The 19,855-nt window shown below is 43.5% G+C and overlaps 1 protein-coding gene across 2 annotated transcripts in view; it reads left to right on the forward strand.

The window, feature by feature from the left end:
* LOC117511416 (guanine nucleotide exchange factor VAV3-like) overlaps window positions 1-19,855 on the forward strand; it is a 397,959-nt gene that overhangs the window by 285,970 nt on the left and 92,134 nt on the right. For both annotated transcript variants that reach the window (XM_034171445.1, XM_034171451.1), the window contains exon 20: window positions 14,326-14,456. In XM_034171445.1, coding sequence (XP_034027336.1) covers window positions 14,326-14,456 — 131 coding nt within the window. The remainder of the gene's footprint in view (window positions 1-14,325; window positions 14,457-19,855) is intronic.

The raw sequence follows: 19,855 nt of genomic DNA on the forward strand, positions 1-19,855 counted from the left end.
CTGGTATTCTTCCAACTGTAATGCCCTCTACATCTTTCCATCCTGCGGTGTAAAACGGAGAACACAAACAAATTAATGGTCTTAACTGGGCCGCACAATAGTATTCACGCAAACATGGAACACCTCTACCTCCCCTATCCTTCTTTAATTGCAAAGTTTTGTATTTGACTCTGGCCTTTTCCCCTTTCCAAATATATTTTGCCAACATTTTATCCCACTCTGCGAATTGTTTTTTAGAGCATTCGGGGAAGAATATTTAATCTAATTGACTCGATCCTAGAGTGTAGTTCCAAGAAAGGTATGGTGTTCCACCTTTGCATATCAGACTTTAGTGATATATTCAGAGGACCATAGTTAGCCTCAAACATTTTATCTAAGTCTCGGTGCAATACCACCCCTAGGTATTTGACACTGACCGCATCCCACTTCCATCTATCATTTTCCTTGATTGCTTCTGGTGGGACATAATTTAGAGTTAGTGCCTGTGTTTTACTTACGTTAACCTTGTACCCCGATAATGAACCATATTCTAATAATAAGTTAATGATCTTTGGAACAACCTGTGCGGGGTGGGATAAAGTCAGTAACAAATCATCCGCAAAAAGTGCCAACTTCTGCTCCCCTCCCAATGTCCTCACTCCCGTTATATCTGTTCTCTGCCTGATCCACTGGCTCAATGGTTCGATAAACAAGGCGAAGAGGAGGGGCGAGATACCACACCCTTGACGAGTCCCACGCTCTAGTATGAATGAATCAGTGAGGTCTCCATTAATTTTTATTCTGGCTGTTGGTTTGTTGTATAAACTTGAAATAACATCAATTACAGATTTATCGAAACCAAATTTTCCAAGCACCTTATATAAAAAGGACCACCTCACCGAGTCAAATGCTTTTTCCGCATCTAAGCTTAATATCAAGGTCTCCAGTTTTTGCTTATGAACCTCCCTCATTATGTGTAGAACCCTCCTAATGTTGTCCTGAGTTTGTCTATGTTTAATGAAACCCGTCTGATCATTGTGTATTAACCCTGGTAGAATAGTTTCTAGTCTCCTTGACATGATAGAGGTGAACAGCTTATAATCTATGTTTAAAACACTAATTGGTCGATAATTATTACATTGTAATCTATCCTTCCCTTCTTTTGGTATTATCGAGATTGTTGCTTCCTTCCATGAAGCAGGAACTATCTTCTTTTCCATCCCCCAATTAAAAGTTTTCAGTAACGTAGGAACCAAATAATCCTGCATTATTTTGTACCATTCTGGGCCAAATCCATCGGCCCCCGCCATTTTCCCTCCCTTTAGTCTTTTGATTGCTGAGATAGTTTCTTCTTTAGTTATTGTGGACAATAGTTTTTCACTAACCTCATCTGGAGTGCCCGTAACATCTAACTCCACTGAGCTAAGAAGCTGCTCTAACTTACGGACACGACTTTCAAAGAGAGCCACCCTATCTTCCAACATCACACAGGATTTTACGGAGGGTGTAAAGTAGGTAAAGTAGTGTACTTTGTGCACTAAGAAATTCAAGAGTTTAGCCAAGCAAGCACAAGCTAACCAATAATGGATAAGCTAACCACTCCTAAGGCTCACACAGGATTCACACAGACATAAATAAATGAATTAAAATTCACAGCAGTTACACTGAAAAAGTAGCAGAAGTATTAGACGTGTAGGAACAGTATAAAAAAAACTCCTGCAAGTACACCACTCCTAAGATTAACACAAGAGTAAAGTATTAAGCTAAAATTCACAACAGTTAACACTAAAAACTAACAGAAGTATTAAACAGGTAAAAAAAAGAAACAGCTATAAAAGTAACGGCGGGGGGGACAAGACACTCTCCACTGCACAGCTGTAGAAGGCCCTGAGGACCTTGGTGTTCAGTCCGGCCCTTCCCAATTTCCTCAAAAAATAGAGATGTTGGTGGGCTTTCTTGATGACAGCCGTGGTGTTGGTGTGCCAGGTGAGAGTGTTGGAGAGGTGGACTCCAAGATACCTGATGGAGGAGACGATCTCCACCGCTGCTCCGTTGATGTAGAGGGGGGAGGGGATGGTGGGGGCTGACCTGTGGAAGTCAACAACTGTCTCCTTGGTCTTCTGGGTGTTGAGAATGAGGTTGTTGTCTCCGCACCACCGTATCAGGTTCTCCACTTCTCGCAGGTACACTGTCTCATCCCCTTGGCTAATGAGCCCCATCACTGCTGAATCATCTGCAAACTTAACAACAAAATTATTCTTGTGCTGGGCTTTGCAGTCAAAAGTCATCAATGTGTACAGCAGTGGACTGAGCACACAACCCTGGGGTGAGCCAGTGTTCAGGATGATGGTGGAGGATGAGGTGGTGTTGATCCTGACACTCTGTGGCCTCCCAGTCAGGAAGTCCAGGATCCAGTTGCACAGTGCTGAGGGGGCTCCTAGTTCAGCCAGCTTGGAAACCAGTTTCTGTGGGATGATGGTGTTGAACGCAGAAGTGAAGTCCAGGAACAGCAGCCTTGCATAGGAGTCCTTGTTCTGTGTGTGGGAGAAGTTCAGCGCTTTTACCACATACAGATACACTTATAATAATAATAATAATAATAATGCATTTTATTTGGAGGCGCCTTTCAAGTCACCCAAGGCCACCTTACAAAAGGTAAAAGCATAAAAAAACCATCTGATGGCTGAGTCCAAGGAGTAGTTTAATCGTGGATCATACTCAGTGGTGGGCACAGTTCCGCTAATCCGCTAACTGCTAATTATCGAAGATAATGTTTTCGTTATCGGATTAGCTTTTCAGATAACTTTGAAAACCATCATCAGACCAATTATCTTCCAATAAGTTTTGGTCCTATAATTTTTAGACCGCTAACATATTTTAGCAGACGTGGTAAACAAAGCTCAACATTTATAAACATTTATGAAATCTAAAATCAGTTGTGTACCTACCTGTTAAATGTTTTGTAGTAGATGTGCAGTTATATCCTCTGCAAACAGAGAGGAGCTGGTTCCAGGGGAAACCGCTCTATCTTCTGCAGACAAAGGAGAGCTAGTCACAGAAAAGGGGAGAGAAGGAAGAAATGAGGAGAAGAGAGAGAAAAAAAAAAAAAAAAAGCTCATTTATTTTGACCCCATACTGATCCACTGGCAATATCACCAGTCATCCAGAGGCATACAGTTTTAACTTATGGTTAAAATTTTAACCAAACTCATTTCGGACAAGTTATTTAAATTAACATCACGTCTGAAGTTTTATAAAGTGAAAATATCAGATATATGTTTTAGTTTTAAAGTAATGCACTAATTTTGAAGGTTTTAGTGTGGACATGCTGTGCCCAGTGCATTATGGGTAATCTCAGTACATTCACGACAGAAGAAATGCATTTGAGACACTCTGAACAGGCTCCACACGGACAGCATCATTAAACTCTTTGTATATTGTGCCTAAAACTCTCGTGAATATATTTTCTGTGTTTATAGATGTTGTTATTGTGTTTGTTTTATGTGAAAATGCTAGAAGAAGCCCAGGTTGTTTCTCCATTATTTTCAATTGGAATCATTGCAATCGATTCCTGTTTGCTCTTTAGAATCTTATGTCAAACACTGTCTGTCGTCTTTGTTCCAGAGTAATATATATAAGATGTCTGAAATTCAGTTTGCGTTTATTAAATTCCACACATCTTAAATGTAGCAGACACGTATTATCTGGAATTTTGTTTTGCTAAGTTTTCACGGTCTCTACTGCCATCTACTGGCCAGTAGTGTTCATGGCAGTATTCGCCCTAAGTACTGAGCGTCTGTGCACCAGTAGATGGCAGTGTTCTATTTATTTTGACACCGGTTATATCAGACGGTTATCTAATTACAACTTGGCTTTTTTTTTTTTTTTTTTTTGCAAATGCTTTTTTTTTTTACAAACAAAAAAATGGCATATTTTACAAAAGCCCATTTATATGTAAACACCAACACACACCTCATATTATTGTGTTGGTTTTTACATAGAATGAATGTGTCAACCAATCTGTGTTAGCGGAATCCCTTTGGAATCTGTCTGTGTTTGTTACAAAACTTCAGAATTAGTGCATTATTTATATGGAGCTAAATCAAGGCCAAAAGTTTTGTAATCTGAAAATAAAAAAAGATTGAAAAAATACATTTTGAAACTGAAAATTCAATGTTTGTTCTTGAATTTTATAATCATTTAAAAAGTATTATCAAAATAAAAAATAAGTGTAAGATATATATTTTTCAGTTTAAATAAATTTTTGATTCAGCTCTGTAATTTTTTTGATCAAATAATTTATTTTCATTCATATTTCTTTTTTCACCTTCAGATCTTTTTTTCACTTTCAGATCTTATTTTTTCAGTTTCAAACTTTTGGCTCCGTTCTGGTGTGGGAGGGCGTGGCTTCAATTGAGAGGGGCGTGGAATTGTGAGTGACAGGAGAGCAATCTGTCCTCACATGATGTTGCATTCAAGAAACGTGGGGACTTTGATAGATAATGACTCTGCTCCTGTCTCCATCGTGGATTACTACGCAGCTGGCGCGTGAAAGAAAATAGAGAGAATGAAAGCTTATTACGAGGCTTTAAATCCTCGAGATAAAGCTGTTTATTGTGATCGATGTGTAGCAGTTGCTTCAGTGGATCTGTATGTTGTGCCGGATAGTGAATTTAATGACCATGTAACAAAGTTGACCGTCCGTAAATCCAAATCCAAAGCCGCCAGGAAGAGCGCTCCAGCTACCGGCTGTGTGAAGAAGCCTCGCCATTACAGGCCCGGCACTGAGGCACTGAGAGAGATCCAGCTAATCCACCGAGCTGCTGATCCACAAGCTGCCGACCAGGTCAGCCTCGCTGGCCTCCTGCAGAGTATCACAGCGGAGCTCTGAAAGTGGAGGTCGGTCTTGAAGTCCTGAGTGATTTCTCTCACCAGGTGCTGGAAGGGCAGCTTGTGGAGTAGCAGCTCGTGGATTTCTGGTAGCAGCAGAGTGCCACAGTGCCGGGCCTGTAACGGCGAGGCTTCGTCACACCGCCGGTAGCCAGAGCGCTCTTCCGGGCGGCTTTGAATTTGGATTTACGGGCGGTCTGCTTGGTTGTGGCCATATTAAAGCTTCCTTCAGATCTGCTGAGCCATGTCTATCTCTGTGTATCACTTAGAAAGCTCGTACCACTTCACTGCAGCCTGTAAAATGAGCGACCTGCCTCATTTCCATGCGGCGATGCTGCGCTGCGTTCACGGTCTTGTGTGCATTTGGGACACATCGTTTTTTTTACATATAGGTGTTAAACTTTACAATCTTGCATATTTTCCAGTTTTTAAACATCAAAAACGACCAAGAGTGGTCTAGAATTACTTGTAATAGACATCTTTAGCATCACTTTATTTACAGGTATCAAGACAACACAGTGGAGAGAAAGTGTTAAGTCATTATCAAAGTACCCACGTTTCCTGAAAGCAACATCATGTGAGGACTGATTGCTCTCTTGTCACTCACAATTCCACGCCCCTCTCAATCGAAGCCACGCCCTCCCATGCCAGAATGGGGCCAAAAGTTTGAAACTGAAAAAATAAGATCTGAAAGTGAAAAAAAGATCTGAAGGTGAATAAAAGAAATATGAATGAAAAATTATTTCATCAAAAAAAATTATAGAGCTGAAAAAATTAAATCAAAAATTATTTAAACTGAAAAATATATATCTTACACTTATTTTTATTTTGATAATACTTTTTAAATGATTATAAAATTCAAGAACAAAACTTTAATTTTCAGTTTCAAAATTTATTTTTTGAATCTTTTTTATTTTCAGATTACAAAACTTTTGGCCTTGATTTAGCTCCGTATTATTTAACATTAAAAGATAGATGTTATATTTTAACTTTGTACAAATGACAGAATTGACATTAATGGAGTTATTCTATCTGTATTAATCTTATTTATAACTCAAAACCATAAGTCAGCACTGCTTTATTTTCCAAGACCTCCGCCTCCCGGCGACACTGTTATTGAGTAGAGAGTTGAGCTTCGCTGCTCTCTCAACTGCTTTTCTGCTGGAAGCTATGTAGTAAACAAGAGCTTCCAGCAGTGGGCAGAGCGCTCAAAGGCAGAAGTGCTGACTCATTGTTTGGGTCTGTGGTCACCTTTGATGCTACCAGAAGCGATCGTGGTGTTAAAGCTCAAAATCAGCTTCTTAGTAGTTGCAAGTGTACCGGAGACAATACTGAAAGTTATCGGTTAGCTGTAGGTCACGATACATTTTTTGGGTTGTTTATCAGTTTAGCTTTATAAAAGATAACTTTTGAGTTAGCTGATTATCTGTTATCGAAGCTAACTTTTTGGTTAGCTGTGCCCACCACTGATCATACAATTGATAACCACATCAAGACACTCCAGTTCCCATGTCAGTGATCACATTTTGTTAAACTCAGTGATTTATGGGAACTCCATCCATCCATCCATCCATCCATTTTCTTCCGCTTTATCCGGAGTCGGGTCGCGGGGGCAGCAGCTCAAGCAAAGCCGCCCAGACCTCCCGATCCACACACACCTCCCCCAAGGCGTTCCCAAGCCAGCCGAGAGATATAATCCCTCCAGCGTGTCCTGGGTCTTCCCCGGGGCCTCCTTCCAATGGGACGTGCCCGGAACACCTCTCCAGCAAGGCGTCCAGGGGGCATCCGGAAAAGATGCCCGAGCCACCTCAACTGACTCCTTTTGACGTGGAGGAGCAGCGGCTCGACTCCGAGCTCCTCCCGAGTGACCGGGCTCCTCACCCTATCTCTAAGGGAGCACCCAGCCACCCTGCGGAGGAAACTCATCTTGGCCGCTTGTACCCGCGATCTCGTTGTTTCGGTCATGAGCCAAATCTCATGACCAAAGGTGAGGATCGGAACGTAGATCGATCAGTAAATTGAGAGCTTTACCCCCCTACTCAGCTCTCTCTTCACCACGACGGTCCGATACAGCGACCGCATCACTGCAGACGCTGCACCAATCCGTCTATCGATCTCACGCTCCATCTGTCCCTCACTCGTGAACAAGACCCCGAGATACTTAAACTCCTCCACTTGAGGCAAGGACACTCCACCGACCTGAAGAGGACCATGGCCTCGGATTTGGAGGTGCTGATTTTCATCCGAGACGCTTCACACTCGGCTGCAAACCACCCCAGTGCACACTGAAGGTCCTGATTTGATGAAGCCAACAGAACCACATCGTCCGCAAACAGCAGAGACGAGATTCTGTGGTTCCCAAACCAGACCCCCTCTACACCCTGGCTGCGCCTAGAAATTCTGTCCATAAAAATAATGAACAGAACCGGTGACAAAGGGCAGCCCTGGCGGATGCCAGCGTGCACTGGAAACAGGTTTGACTTACTACCGGCAATGCGAACCAAGCTCCTGCTGCCCTTAGCAAAGGACCCCGGACACCATACTCCCGCAGCACTCCCCACAGGGTGCCCCGAGGGACACGGTCGAACGTCTTCTCCAGATCTACAAAACACATGTGGACTGGATGGGCGAACTCCCATGAACCTTCGAGCACCCGATGGAGCATGTAGAGCTGGTCCAGTGTGCTGCGACCAGGACGAAAACCACACTGCTCCTCCTGAATCCGAGGTTCGACCATCGGTCGAATTCTCCTCTCCAGTACTCTGGAATAGACCTTACCGGGGAAGCTGAGGAGTGTGATCCCCCTATAGTTGGAACACACCCTCCAGTCCCCCTTCTTAAACAGAGTGCCCACCACCCTGGTCTGCCAATCCAGAGGCACTGTCCCCGATCGCCACGCGATGCTGCAGAGGCGTGTCAACCAAGACAGTCCCACAACATCCAGAGACTTAAGGTACTCAGGACGGATTTCATCCACCCCAGGAGCCTTGCCACCGAGGAGGCTTCTAACCACCTCGGTGACTTCAGCCTGGGTAATGGATGAGTCCGCCTCTGAGTCCCCAGTCTCTGCTTCCTCTTTGGAAGACGTGACGATGGGATTGAGGAGATCCTCGAAGTACTCCTTCCACCGCCCGACAACATCCCCAGTCAGGGTCAACAGCTCCCCACCCGCACCGTAAACAGTGCCGTTGGAGAGCTGCTTCCGCCTCCTGAGGCGTCGGACGGTTTGCCAGAATCTCTTGAGGCCGACCGATAGTCCTCCTCCATGGCCTCCCCGAACTCCTCCCAGACCCGAGTTTTTGCCTCTGTGACTGCACGGGCTGCGGCACGCTTGGCCTGCTGGTACTTGTCAGCTGCCTCTGGAGTCCCACCTACCAACAAAGATAAGTAGGACTCCTTCTTCAGCTTGACGGCATCCCTTACTTCCAGTGTCCACCACCGGGTTCGGGGATTGCCGCCACGACAGGCACCAGAGACCTTGTGACCACAGCTACGAGCGGCCGCATCAACAATGGAGGTGGAGAACATGGTCCACTCAGACTCCATGTCTCCAACCTCCCCCGGGATCTGGGAGAAGCTCTCCTGGAAGTGAGAGTTGAAGACCTCCCTGACAGAGGGTTCCACCAGTCGTTCCCAGCAGACCCTCACGATACGTTTGGGCCTGTCAGGTCTGACCGGCTTCCCCCCCTCCCAGCGGATCCAACTCACCACCAGGTGGTGATCGGTCGACAGCTCTGCCCCTCTCTTCACTCGAGTGTCCGAGACACGTAGCCGAAGGTCAGATGATATGACTACAAAGTCGATCATCGACCTCCGGCTCAGGGTGTCCTGGTGCCACGTGCACTTATGGACACCCTTGTGCTCGAATATGGTGTTCGTGATGGACAAACTGTGACTAGCACAGAAGTCCAATAACTGAACACCACTCGGGTTCAGATCGGGGAGGCTATGCTTCCCGGTCACCCCCCTCCAGGTCTCACTGTCACCGCCCACGTGGGCGTTGAAATCCCCCAGGAGAACAATGGAGTCCACAGTCGGAGCGGTATCTAGTACCCCTCCCAGGGACTCCAGGAAGGTCGGGTACTCTGCACTGCTGTTTGGCCCATAGGCCGAGACAACGGTGAGAGACCTGTCCCCGACCTGAAAGCGTAGGGACGCAACCCTCTCGTTCACCGGAGTGAACTCCAACACATGGCGACTGAGCTGGGGAGTAATAAGCAATGCGACCCCAGCTGTCTGCCTCTCCCCATGGGCAGCACCAGAAAAATGAAGCGTCCAGCCCCTCTCCAGGAGTTGGGTACCAGAGACCATGCTGTGCGTGGAGGTGAGCCCGACTATCTCTGGTCGGTATCTCTCAACCTCCCACACAAGCTCAGGCTCCTTGCCCCCCAGCGAGGTGACATTCCATGTCCCAACAGCCAGGGGCTGTGAGCATGGACCGGGCCACCGGGCCACCCACCCTCGACCGTCACCCAATCCTCTCTGCACCCGACCCCCATGGCCCCCTCTGCAGGTGGTGAACCCACAGGAGGGCTGGCCCATATTGCTCCTTCAGGCGGTGCCCGGCCTGGCCCCATGGGCTAAGGCCCGACCACCAGGTGCTCGCGCGTGAGCCCCAACCCCAGGCCTGGCTCCAGTGTGGGACCCCGGCTCCGCCATACCGGGCAACATCTCGGTCCTTGATCTTTCACTGGTCATGGAGGTTCTGAGCTGCCCTTAGTCTGACCCATCACCTAGAACCTGTTTGCCTTGGGAGACCCTACAAGGGGCACAAAGCCCCCGACAACATAGCTCCTAGGATCATCCAGGTACGCAAACTCCCCCACCATGATAAGGTGGCAGCTAGAGGGGGAGTTTTGGGGGAACTCATTCCCTCAAACTGCTTTAGTTGAACTAAGTTGCAAGGTTTTACCCAGTACAAACATCATTCTCAACTGCTTTAGTTGAACTAAGTTGCAAGGTTTTACCCAGTACAAACATCATTCTCAATTTAGTTTTTCACCTTAAACCAAGAAAACATGCTTGTGTGCATTGCGATCCTGTCTGAGAGTCAGTTTGATTGGATAACCACTGACATGAAAAATATGTTCCTGTTATCAGACAAAGCATTGTTCAGTCTCACAGGTGCAGCTGGCGGCTGTTAATTGGTTTGATCATGACAGCACAGATGCCATCACAGACTATAAAGGAGTCATATAAACATTTTAAGTTAAATCACAGTGCAAACAAAGCTGTAGGTCACTCCGTGTGGGTACAGTGAATAGAGCCTTTGTGTTCGTACCTTTCTTCATCTGTCAACTGATTTCTCAGTCTGTCTCTGGGAGAACATGAGCAGCCTTCTTTGAAGCTCTGTGCATCTGCCCTACATGTGTGCCCACAGTATACAGCTGCTCTTTAATCTCTTATGAAGCTGCCTTCAATACACATTTTCCACCTCTCCATCCATTATGCTGCAGAAAATCATTTAAGCGAAGATGTGTTAAAATCAATATTTATTTGATTGTCCCAGCCCTTGGTGTTTCGTAATGTGTCGACACTGCTCTTGTCATCTGTTTTCTAAGATGTGCTAACTCATGGATTGTCCTTGTGTGGAATGGGAATGCAATTCATGCCCCTGAGACTCAATTCTTCATGGCCGTGTGTCTTTAGAAGTCGTATTCATGCAGGCTAGCACATGTCATTTTGTGCCGTTACAGCATTGGAACAGACTGAAAGAGAAGCAAGGTACATGTAGAAGGATTCAATATATTATTGATGACATCTTTATTTGCGATGAGCTTCAGTCTTCCACTTTAATTTCTTTTCTCATTCCTATGTTCGTGTACACCACATATTGCAAATGAAGATCTCTGTTTTGTTCACAATATGCAAATGAGTTATGAACGCATCATTTGTTTGGTTCAGATTAGTACACCGTACATGACATACAGCTCCTTTTGAGAGATTTCCTAAACGATTATAAAACTCTATTTGTGCCCCTTTCAGGATCAAATCTTAACTATACGGTAATTTCAGCAAACTTGTCTTAATTTTTACCTCAGTGAGGCATTCTTTCCGGGTCAGCTCAGATATGACTAAAACTGTAGTATTGCATAATAGTATAATTAAATTCAACTTATTTCATTTACATAGCACCAAATCACAACAAAGCTGTCTCAAGGCACGGCACATAAGTAAGGTGTAACCTTACCAACCCCTAGAGCAAGCACACAGGTGACAGTGGTAAGGAAAAACTCTTCCTCTGATGATTCGAGGAAGAAACCTCAAGCAGACCAGACTGAAAGGGGTGACCCTCTGCTTTGGGCCATTCACACAATACAGAACACAACACAACAACAATTGATGAGAGTCCATGCAGGCATCCAGTCCACCATCAGGGGAGGAGGGGGTTGGGGAGGGGGAGGTAATCGAGCCACTCGTTGATGTGGTGGTGTAGGATCTGTTCTGTTGTAGGAACAGATCCTACACCACCACATCCAATCCAGCACGTGGATTCAGCCGCATCTTGGACAGAGAGAAAAATAAAACGGAATCAGTCAGCCAGAAACACTTAAAGTAGAATTAAATCAGCATTAAGCAACAGGAAAGCAGAAGAAATACTAAGGTAATCGCTGGCCACTAGTCCTAAGCTTCACTAACAAAACCAGACTTTAGATAAAGTTGAGGCAGAGACCCACTGTGTTCACTAATAAAATGAATTTAAAATGTCTGGAAGTATATTTTTGTTAATGGTAATTCTCATGCTTCCATGGCAGTGGTGCAAGATTGTTACGCGAAGACGTTAGTTATTGTATGTTAATACAATGATACTTGTCCTCTGCTTTTGTTCCCATCCTCATGATCATTAGACACAGTCCAACCACTGGGGGCAGTGGGCGGTCATTGTCCAGCGCATGAGGATCAATTCCAGATCTAGAGTTTGGTCAAGGGCAGAGAAAGGAGCATGACCCTAATGTGCATGTTTTGATGGTTGGAGGAAACTCACACTATCTGTGTGGGTTTCCAGTTGAACATGCAAACTCCACACAGAATAGGCATTGGTGGAATCGAACCCCCAGACCTTCTTGTTGTGCTAACTATTGAACCACCATGACAAGCCTCAATTATTGAAGAATATCAAGATAATATTTTGCATATTTCTTTTTTGTAGAGGTAATTGGGCATAGGTTTCCTGAAATGTCAGTAAAAATGTGAATCTTGATTCAAATTTCTTTAGTTTTCCACAGAACAGTTCTCAGATGGGCGTGATTTAATCATACTAAAAATTTCAGTGTCAGTTGTTGTTTTTATAATGTTCATGCTAACATCTTTAAAAAAAGAAATCCCAGTCACTGAAAGTCACAACAGTGGTAGTTTAAGTGCTAATTCCAGCATATATATGAATCTACAAAGATTATTTCTTTCATACATACCTCGGCTTGTGTGACACTCAGTAGATGATGATGTCAGATTAAGTTAAAATCTTCTTGCTGTTCTGTAGCACAGAAAATTATGAAAACATCTCGGCAGAGGTTGCTGCCTAACCCAATTTGCTCTAGCATTCCAGTGCCAACATCTCTGACCACGCAAGGCAGTTAATGTCAGAAGGTGATGCCTGATTCTCTATTGGACATAGAGAAAGCTTGCTTCTGGATGTTGCATAGTCTTGAGGAAAGATTGGAGGTACATCTGGGTTGGGATGTATCCCATCATTGGGAACACTGGATATAGAGAGTGTGGTTGTTTACTGCAACAGTAATGCCACTGCGTGTTCTGTCAGTCTTGAGCTTTGCTTTTTGTTTGGTCCTGTTAATATGGCCAAAGCAGTTACCCCACTGAGTTTGGTCTGCTGGACGTTTCTTTCTATAAACAAAGTCATGTTTGCCTTTTATCTAAGAGCTTGATAACCAGAAATCACCCAATCTTATTTGAATATGATAAAGAACAATGAGTACAAATGAACAGCTACAGTGATACACTGCTGACAAAGAATGTGCCATGAAAATATGAATGCATTATCCTCAGCATTGTCAACTTTAATAAGGCCACAAATGGTTCAGTGGTGCAAAAATATCTTTTCAAGAGCATACGAGGTCTGTTAGAAAAGTATCTGACCTTTTTATTTTTTGCAAAAACCATATGGATTTGAATCACGTGTGATTGCATCAGCCAAGGTTGAACCTTCGTGCGCATGCGTGAGTTTTTTCACGCCTGTCGGTTGCGTCATTCGCCTGTGAGCAGGCTTTGTGTGAGCAGTGGTCCACTCCTCTCATCGGATTTTTATTGCGAATAAATGTCTGAACGATTTGGAGCTTTGCTGCATCAAATTTTTCCAGAAACTGTGAGAGACAGCCAGGTGGAGGCTTCATCATGGCGTTGCTTTGTGCCATGCGGCTCCACCGTGACGTGCGGAATTCCTCCGCATGTCTGTCTCAATGTGCCGAAAAAGTGCAGATGTCCACGTCTTCCGCAATTCCTGTGGAATTCAGACGACATCCCGGATCAACACAGCGTCCAGTGTGGAAATAAATGGCACATTCCACTGTTACAGGAGTTTTTGTCATGGAAAGAGGAGTGGAGGAATTCCGCATGTCGCGGTGGAGCCACATGGCGCAAAGCAACGCCGTGATGAAGCCTCACAGGACATGTTCTGGCATGTCCAGGTCATCCACAATTTCTCGGATAGTCACACGACTGAAAAGCCACCGAAAGCCGTCTGAAAGCCATCTGAAAGCCGTCCTGTGAGACCAACACGGAGGTGGTTTTGTGCCGCGCCATGAGCGGCACGGTGACGCATTCCTCCGCTCCTCTTTCCATGAAAAAAACTCCTGTAACAGTGGAATGTGCCGAAAAAGTGCTGATGTCCACGCCTTCTGCCTTTTTTTGTGGAAGTCAGATGACGTCCCGGATCAACAAAGCCTTCACGTTGGAAATGATCTGTTTGTTTGAGCGGGGTTTCAGCCTGTCCATCGGCGCTCGGAGCGCTGAAAGCCATCTGAATTTTCCGAATGGTGTCCACCTGGTTGTCTCTCACAGTTTCTGGAAAAATTTGATGCAGCAAAGCTCCAAATCGTTCAGACATTTAGTCGCAATAAAAATCCGACGAGGGATCGACCACTGCTAACTCAAAGCCTGCTCACAGGCGAATGACGCAACCAAGAGCCGTGAAAAAACTCACGCATGCGCACGAAGGTTCAAGCTTGGCTGATGCAATCACACGTGATTCAAATCCATATGGCTTTTGCAAAAAATAAAAAGGTCTGATACTTTTCTAACAGACCTCGTATGTTTTTCTTGTTTGTTTTTTTAACCTCAGCTCACACACCTGCATTTGTAAAAGCTTATACAGACAAAAAGATGGATTTCTTGGCCTGGCAATGAGCTGTTAACTAAAATTTGATGTTTTAAGCCATTTGTATACATTTTAAGTTCCAAAGAAATCAATTTGAGCAAAAAAAATATATATTTTTTCTTTAGGTCTACCTAAGATGCTGGTCATCAGGAACTACTATGGTGCACCAAACCCCACATCCGGTCCAGCTCTCAGCATCCAACCTGGAGACATCATTGAATTAATCTGTGCAGACATTCACAGCCCCTGGTGGCAGGTCAGTTTGTACTTAGAAATAAACAGCAGATTAATTAAGAAGTCAACAGAATGGAATATGTGTTGCACTGTGATTGTGAGATGTGTGGAATTAGTTTCTTTCCTCTTTCGCACGTTGTGCTGTAATGCATAATGGGTCCTCATTTGCATATAAAACCAGGAAAACAAACAACAAAAAACTGGGCAAAACACATTTATGGCTTTGACAAATTAAGTAACTGCAAACTTTTTTAAGCATGAGAGGAGGGAGCGCTGAACAATCTATGGGGAATCCCCAGCACAAATTAGGCTTATATTTCCTTGATTAAATGCCTGACTTTGAATAGGGACCTTCCTCATTTAATGACAGGGTCAAAACTTCATCTGAAAAAAGTAAACGCCTGTTTTAAATAAGCACTGGGCATTATGTGCATTAAAAAGGTTATATTTGGTCAAGTAACCGTTTTTTTTACATCAGCGAAGTGGTTCCCTTTCCTATCCTCTGTCTTGTCATGGCTTTTAGGCTATTTGTTTGGTACATATCCCAAACAATGTCGATGCATATTGTGCCTATCAGCTGTGATACTATATATGGTATAAAAACACTGTCAGCATATTGTAAGGATAATACACTAAATGAAAGAAAATGAACAAAAAGATATATTTTAAGTTTGGGTGATGCATAACATGGCATCGTTTGCTAAAATACAAAGAAGCTGTACATTTTATTTAGATTGACCAAAATGTGGGATCTTTTCAAGCGACCTTGACCTTTGAGAACTGATAGTGACTGTTATTGACCTCTGGGGGTATTGGACATATCAGAAATGAGTTTTTCATGCTCAGAAACATGGAAATATACATTTAGTTTACATTTCCATCACATTTAGATCCTAAGACACATCAATTTCTAATTTAATACATAGAGATTTCATATCCTACAGGTCAATGACCTCTAGCTGACCCCAGGGGTCAAACTGCGAACGCCCCCACATCTTAAATCAAAGCTTATGTCATAAAGAGCAAATGCTGAAAGTTTCATGCTTCTTTCATTTTGTGCACAATTCTTATGATAATCAGAGCTTAACAGCTTCACTATATAGGCTAAGCAAAGTTACTTTTTGGTTGTTCTGGTGAACTAAAGGTCACCAGATTTTAATTGGTTTATTGTCAATACAGGTCTTTTTATATCAGAAATGTATACGATGATAACCTTTATTGTTTTGGGTTACTGTTTACATCATGCAGCTTGGGATGGACCTAATTCACCCACTCATCCACTCAGCTACATTTTTGCTGTGCATGCCCTATGCTGTTTTCAGCACAGAGAAAATGTGAAAATTTTATTTGATCTTTTTTGCATTAATGTCCTAAAGCCCCTTTCACACCAGGCCAGCATAGAATTGTATCATGACGACTCTGAGTTTATGCAGCCTAACGCCACAATGCTCTGAGGGACGCAAAGGGTGACGCGAAACGGACGCAAAAAATTAAACGTTTAGTTAAACAGTTAAACAATGTAATTAAACAAAAAAAAAATCATGGGTTTTAGGCATGGAGTACTGGATGCAGAAAGGAAGTAGTTTTCACGCCAGTTGAGGCAACGTTATTTTACTTAATGTGACTGGATGCCACACCCACACAATACCACGCTACCTAACACCAATTTATGATTCCTGCTGTGCTCCATTGTTGCCGTGCTATAAATCACGCAGCATTGTTGTCGAACTTTTTACACTGTAAACACGATGCAGTAAAACTATATTGCTAAAAGACGACATATGAACAATTAAAAGAAAAAAAATGCACATTACACCCTGGCTGCAGCTCCTCTGCGTTTTCATCTCCTCAGGTTCTCTCACAATAGTGTTAAATAAAGTCGATTAACTCCTTCTCACAGACCGATCGCCAGCGAGAGGACATCACATCTCCTCACGGAGAACATCTCCACGTCCACTCAGACTGATCACACACGTGTGCACATGATCGCCAGCTGCAGTTCCGAGGTCACAGGAAGGATGATGAACTAGAACAGAAATCAGAGCACACACCTGCAGCGCTGCACAAGAAGAAAGATAAACTAGAACACACATCAGAGCGCACACCTGCAGCATGGCACAGGAAAAACGATAAACCAGAAGAGAAATCAGATCAGAGAAATCAGTTATAAAGTCCATTAACTCCTGGAAATAATGTATTTTGACTTTTTCCAATGTATCAACTCCATCTGCATGCCCGGGCAGTCCTGTGGAGCCAAGCCTCCCCCCCTGCTGCGCGTAACTGACGCAGACATTCCTGCCTATTAGATACTCAGCATATGCAACTCTGTGCAGGCCCGGTGTGAAAGGGGTTTAAGACCAGCGGAGATACAATAGCAATCAGCCTTGATTGTTCCTTATCTGCTGCCCTGCTGATTCAGTTGGCTGAGTTGTGACCAATGTTTTGACTTCAGTTTTGGCGTGGCACCTTCCTACAGATTACACTGTCAAGTTAAGCAGAAAATACAGTAAACATGCTCATAAATCTGACAGTGAATTACAAAAGTACAGCAATGGAAAATATAATTTGAATTCCAAAGTCTACACAGGTACCATTTTTAAGTTTTATACTTGCAGCCCATCTTCACTCAATAATTATGTACTGGTACATCCGCCATAAACCATGAATTACATATTTGAAGAGGTGCAAATTATCTTCTTAAAGCCAGTCACTTGCTACATGATGATGTAATGCAAATGCTTGCTATGGCATGAATTGTACAGAAACAGGCGCCCTATTGCAATGTGCATGCAGCACGTATGTTACAAATTTGTATCTTGGTAGGTTCTTTGAAAGATGTAAGTTCCATTCACCTCATGCAAAGATTTTTATCATTGCACGAATGGAAAACATGACTTACTTGTGTGTCAGTAGCCAGCACACCATTGTCATTTTCACTGTGTGGGTATGTGACAAATATAATCAAACAAAATAATTTAATTTCACTCAACAGCAAGCATCTGATTTTTGCACATTAACAACTATAATCAGTATCAAACACCAATAAGCACTGATAGGCCTGCAGGTTGTAATTATTACAGATACCTGGTGACATCCATGACTAAAGGTTTGGGTTGTGTGTACAAAGGACTACACTGCAACTCACTTAATGATAGACTGTTTGCACTCTGAACCAGCAAACCTGAAGGTCTGCCATCTTGGAGACACCCACGATGTAAACACAATGCAACACTCACAAATCCAAAAGATTTTGACATTTTAAACAATTAAAGCTTCATGTGAATCATCTAAAATGTCTAGCATTGCTTCAGTTGAAAAAGGAGACCAATCGATGAGGTCAGAGCAGGATGGACTGAGCCAAACTGGTCCCAATGACATGTTGGACCAGCTGTCAAGGAGGCATTTTAATTGGTGGCACGACTGTACGAGGCTGCCATGAGTGAGTGCCACTCCTCCAGCCCCAGTCATCTTGGTAGGACATCAGTCTGCCTGGAAGACCTCCCCAAGGAGATGACCAGGTGGCATCCTCACCAGATGCCCGAATCATCTCAACTGGCTCCTTTTGATGCAAGGGAGCAGCGACTCTACTCCGAGTTTCTCCCAGATAGTCGAGCTTCTCACCCTGTCCAGGAGTGTAAGCCCAGATGCCCATTTCTCGTATCCGTGACCTTATTATTTTGGTCATTACCCAAAGTTTGTGACCATAGGTAAGGATTGGAGTGTAAATCAACTGGTAAATTATGAACCTGCAGTTTTGCTTTGTGTACTGAAAATAATGGCTGTCTCTAAAATGTCCAACTGATTGCTTTGTGATATCAAAGGTGTAGCAGTCTTGGTTGGCTGTAACCATTAAATGTACCAGCAATATTTATACAGCATTGTTCAAGTATCTTAAATGAAAGCATAGTGATCCATAGGAACAAAAATCTTGGTCTAAATAATTCAAATAACCTTCTTCCACTCACCCATGACTGAGTTATTGTCTCATAGTGTGTAAATATTTAAAGAAGTCATACTGTATTATACACCTTTTCAGCAACCTAAAGTAGGACTCCAGGGACCTTTGTTAAAAAACTCTGTAAATTCATGGCTAAAACTGTTTGTACACACAAAGGCCATTTTTCCATGCTCATAAAACAATCTGTGTACATGGTTCTCTTTTACATGTCTCAGTCACTTTGAAATTGTGTGCACATACACAAAACTAGTTACTATGAACCATCCTGATTCATGAATAGCTGTAGATGTTTGCTTTAAGTAACCATTTGCATATAAAAACACTGTTCACAACAACTTAATAGACAGGGCACCATCAGCAATAGCAACAATGTCCAAGAAAAACACAGAATGTGACACTGAGACACCCATTCCAAGAGGTGAAGAAAAGTAAATTATGACCAAGGAAAAATGCTTTAAGGTCCCTTCACATTTAGTAAGAATGAGCATGATTCAAGCTGAATCAGGTGGAATGTCAAAGAAACCCCCCAAAAAAACAACAAAAAAAATTCATGCCACATCTGGGAGGGAATAAGAAATGTGGAAGACAGCCATCTGAATACTCAGACTGCAGTTCGACCCGCCCCGAATGATCCGTGCACATGCATTGGGCCAGGATTCAACGGGTCATTTCCAACTACCCCTCAGATGTGATCGGAATGACGTTTTCATTCCGTATGAATATTTAGATTGCAGTCAGATTGTGGTCAGACTGCACTTGGACCGCTGTTCGATATTTTTCAACTTCGAGCGCACCTCAACAGTTGAGTTCATGTGTTCTACATTCGGACTGGCCACATGACTGTGCCCAACTGTTTAGGATGCTCTCTGAATGCTGTCCGACATATGCACTTCAACACTTCCCAAACATGGGTCGAATTTACAGTCGGACAGCATTCTGCCTCTAGTGTGACGGGGGTATTAAGTAGGTCATGATCAGAATTAATGACTTGGTTTTATGCACTGTAAAAATGATTTGAGCACCAATGGACAAAAAATTGGAAACAAAATGTGCCTCATTCCCACGCAATAACATTTTGAGCAATCAATGTAAAATGGTAATGTATTGCATTTAGATACTGTAGCGCTTTTCTAGCTGATAGAGATGCCAAAGGAGATTTACATGATGCCTCACATTCACCCATTCACACATACATTGAACACAGATACATGCATGCACACACGCACACACACACAAACACACACACCAGTGTCAGGGTACTGTGATGCAAGGTGCTCAACTGCACACAGAACAACTTGGGGAAAAAGGACCTTGTACAAAGGACCTCAGTGAGTTTCCCAGGAAATTAAACCAAGGTTCTTCTGCAGTTAAATGTGCATTGATGCAAGCAAGGGGATTTAAAAAAAGAATGATGGAAGTTTAATGTGAGCATTTGAGTTCTGAATTTTGCCAAGAAGAGGAAA

This window comes from Thalassophryne amazonica, chromosome 1 (genome assembly GCF_902500255.1).
Source record: "Thalassophryne amazonica chromosome 1, fThaAma1.1, whole genome shotgun sequence".
In the NCBI taxonomy this organism is placed as follows: domain Eukaryota; kingdom Metazoa; phylum Chordata; class Actinopteri; order Batrachoidiformes; family Batrachoididae; genus Thalassophryne; species Thalassophryne amazonica.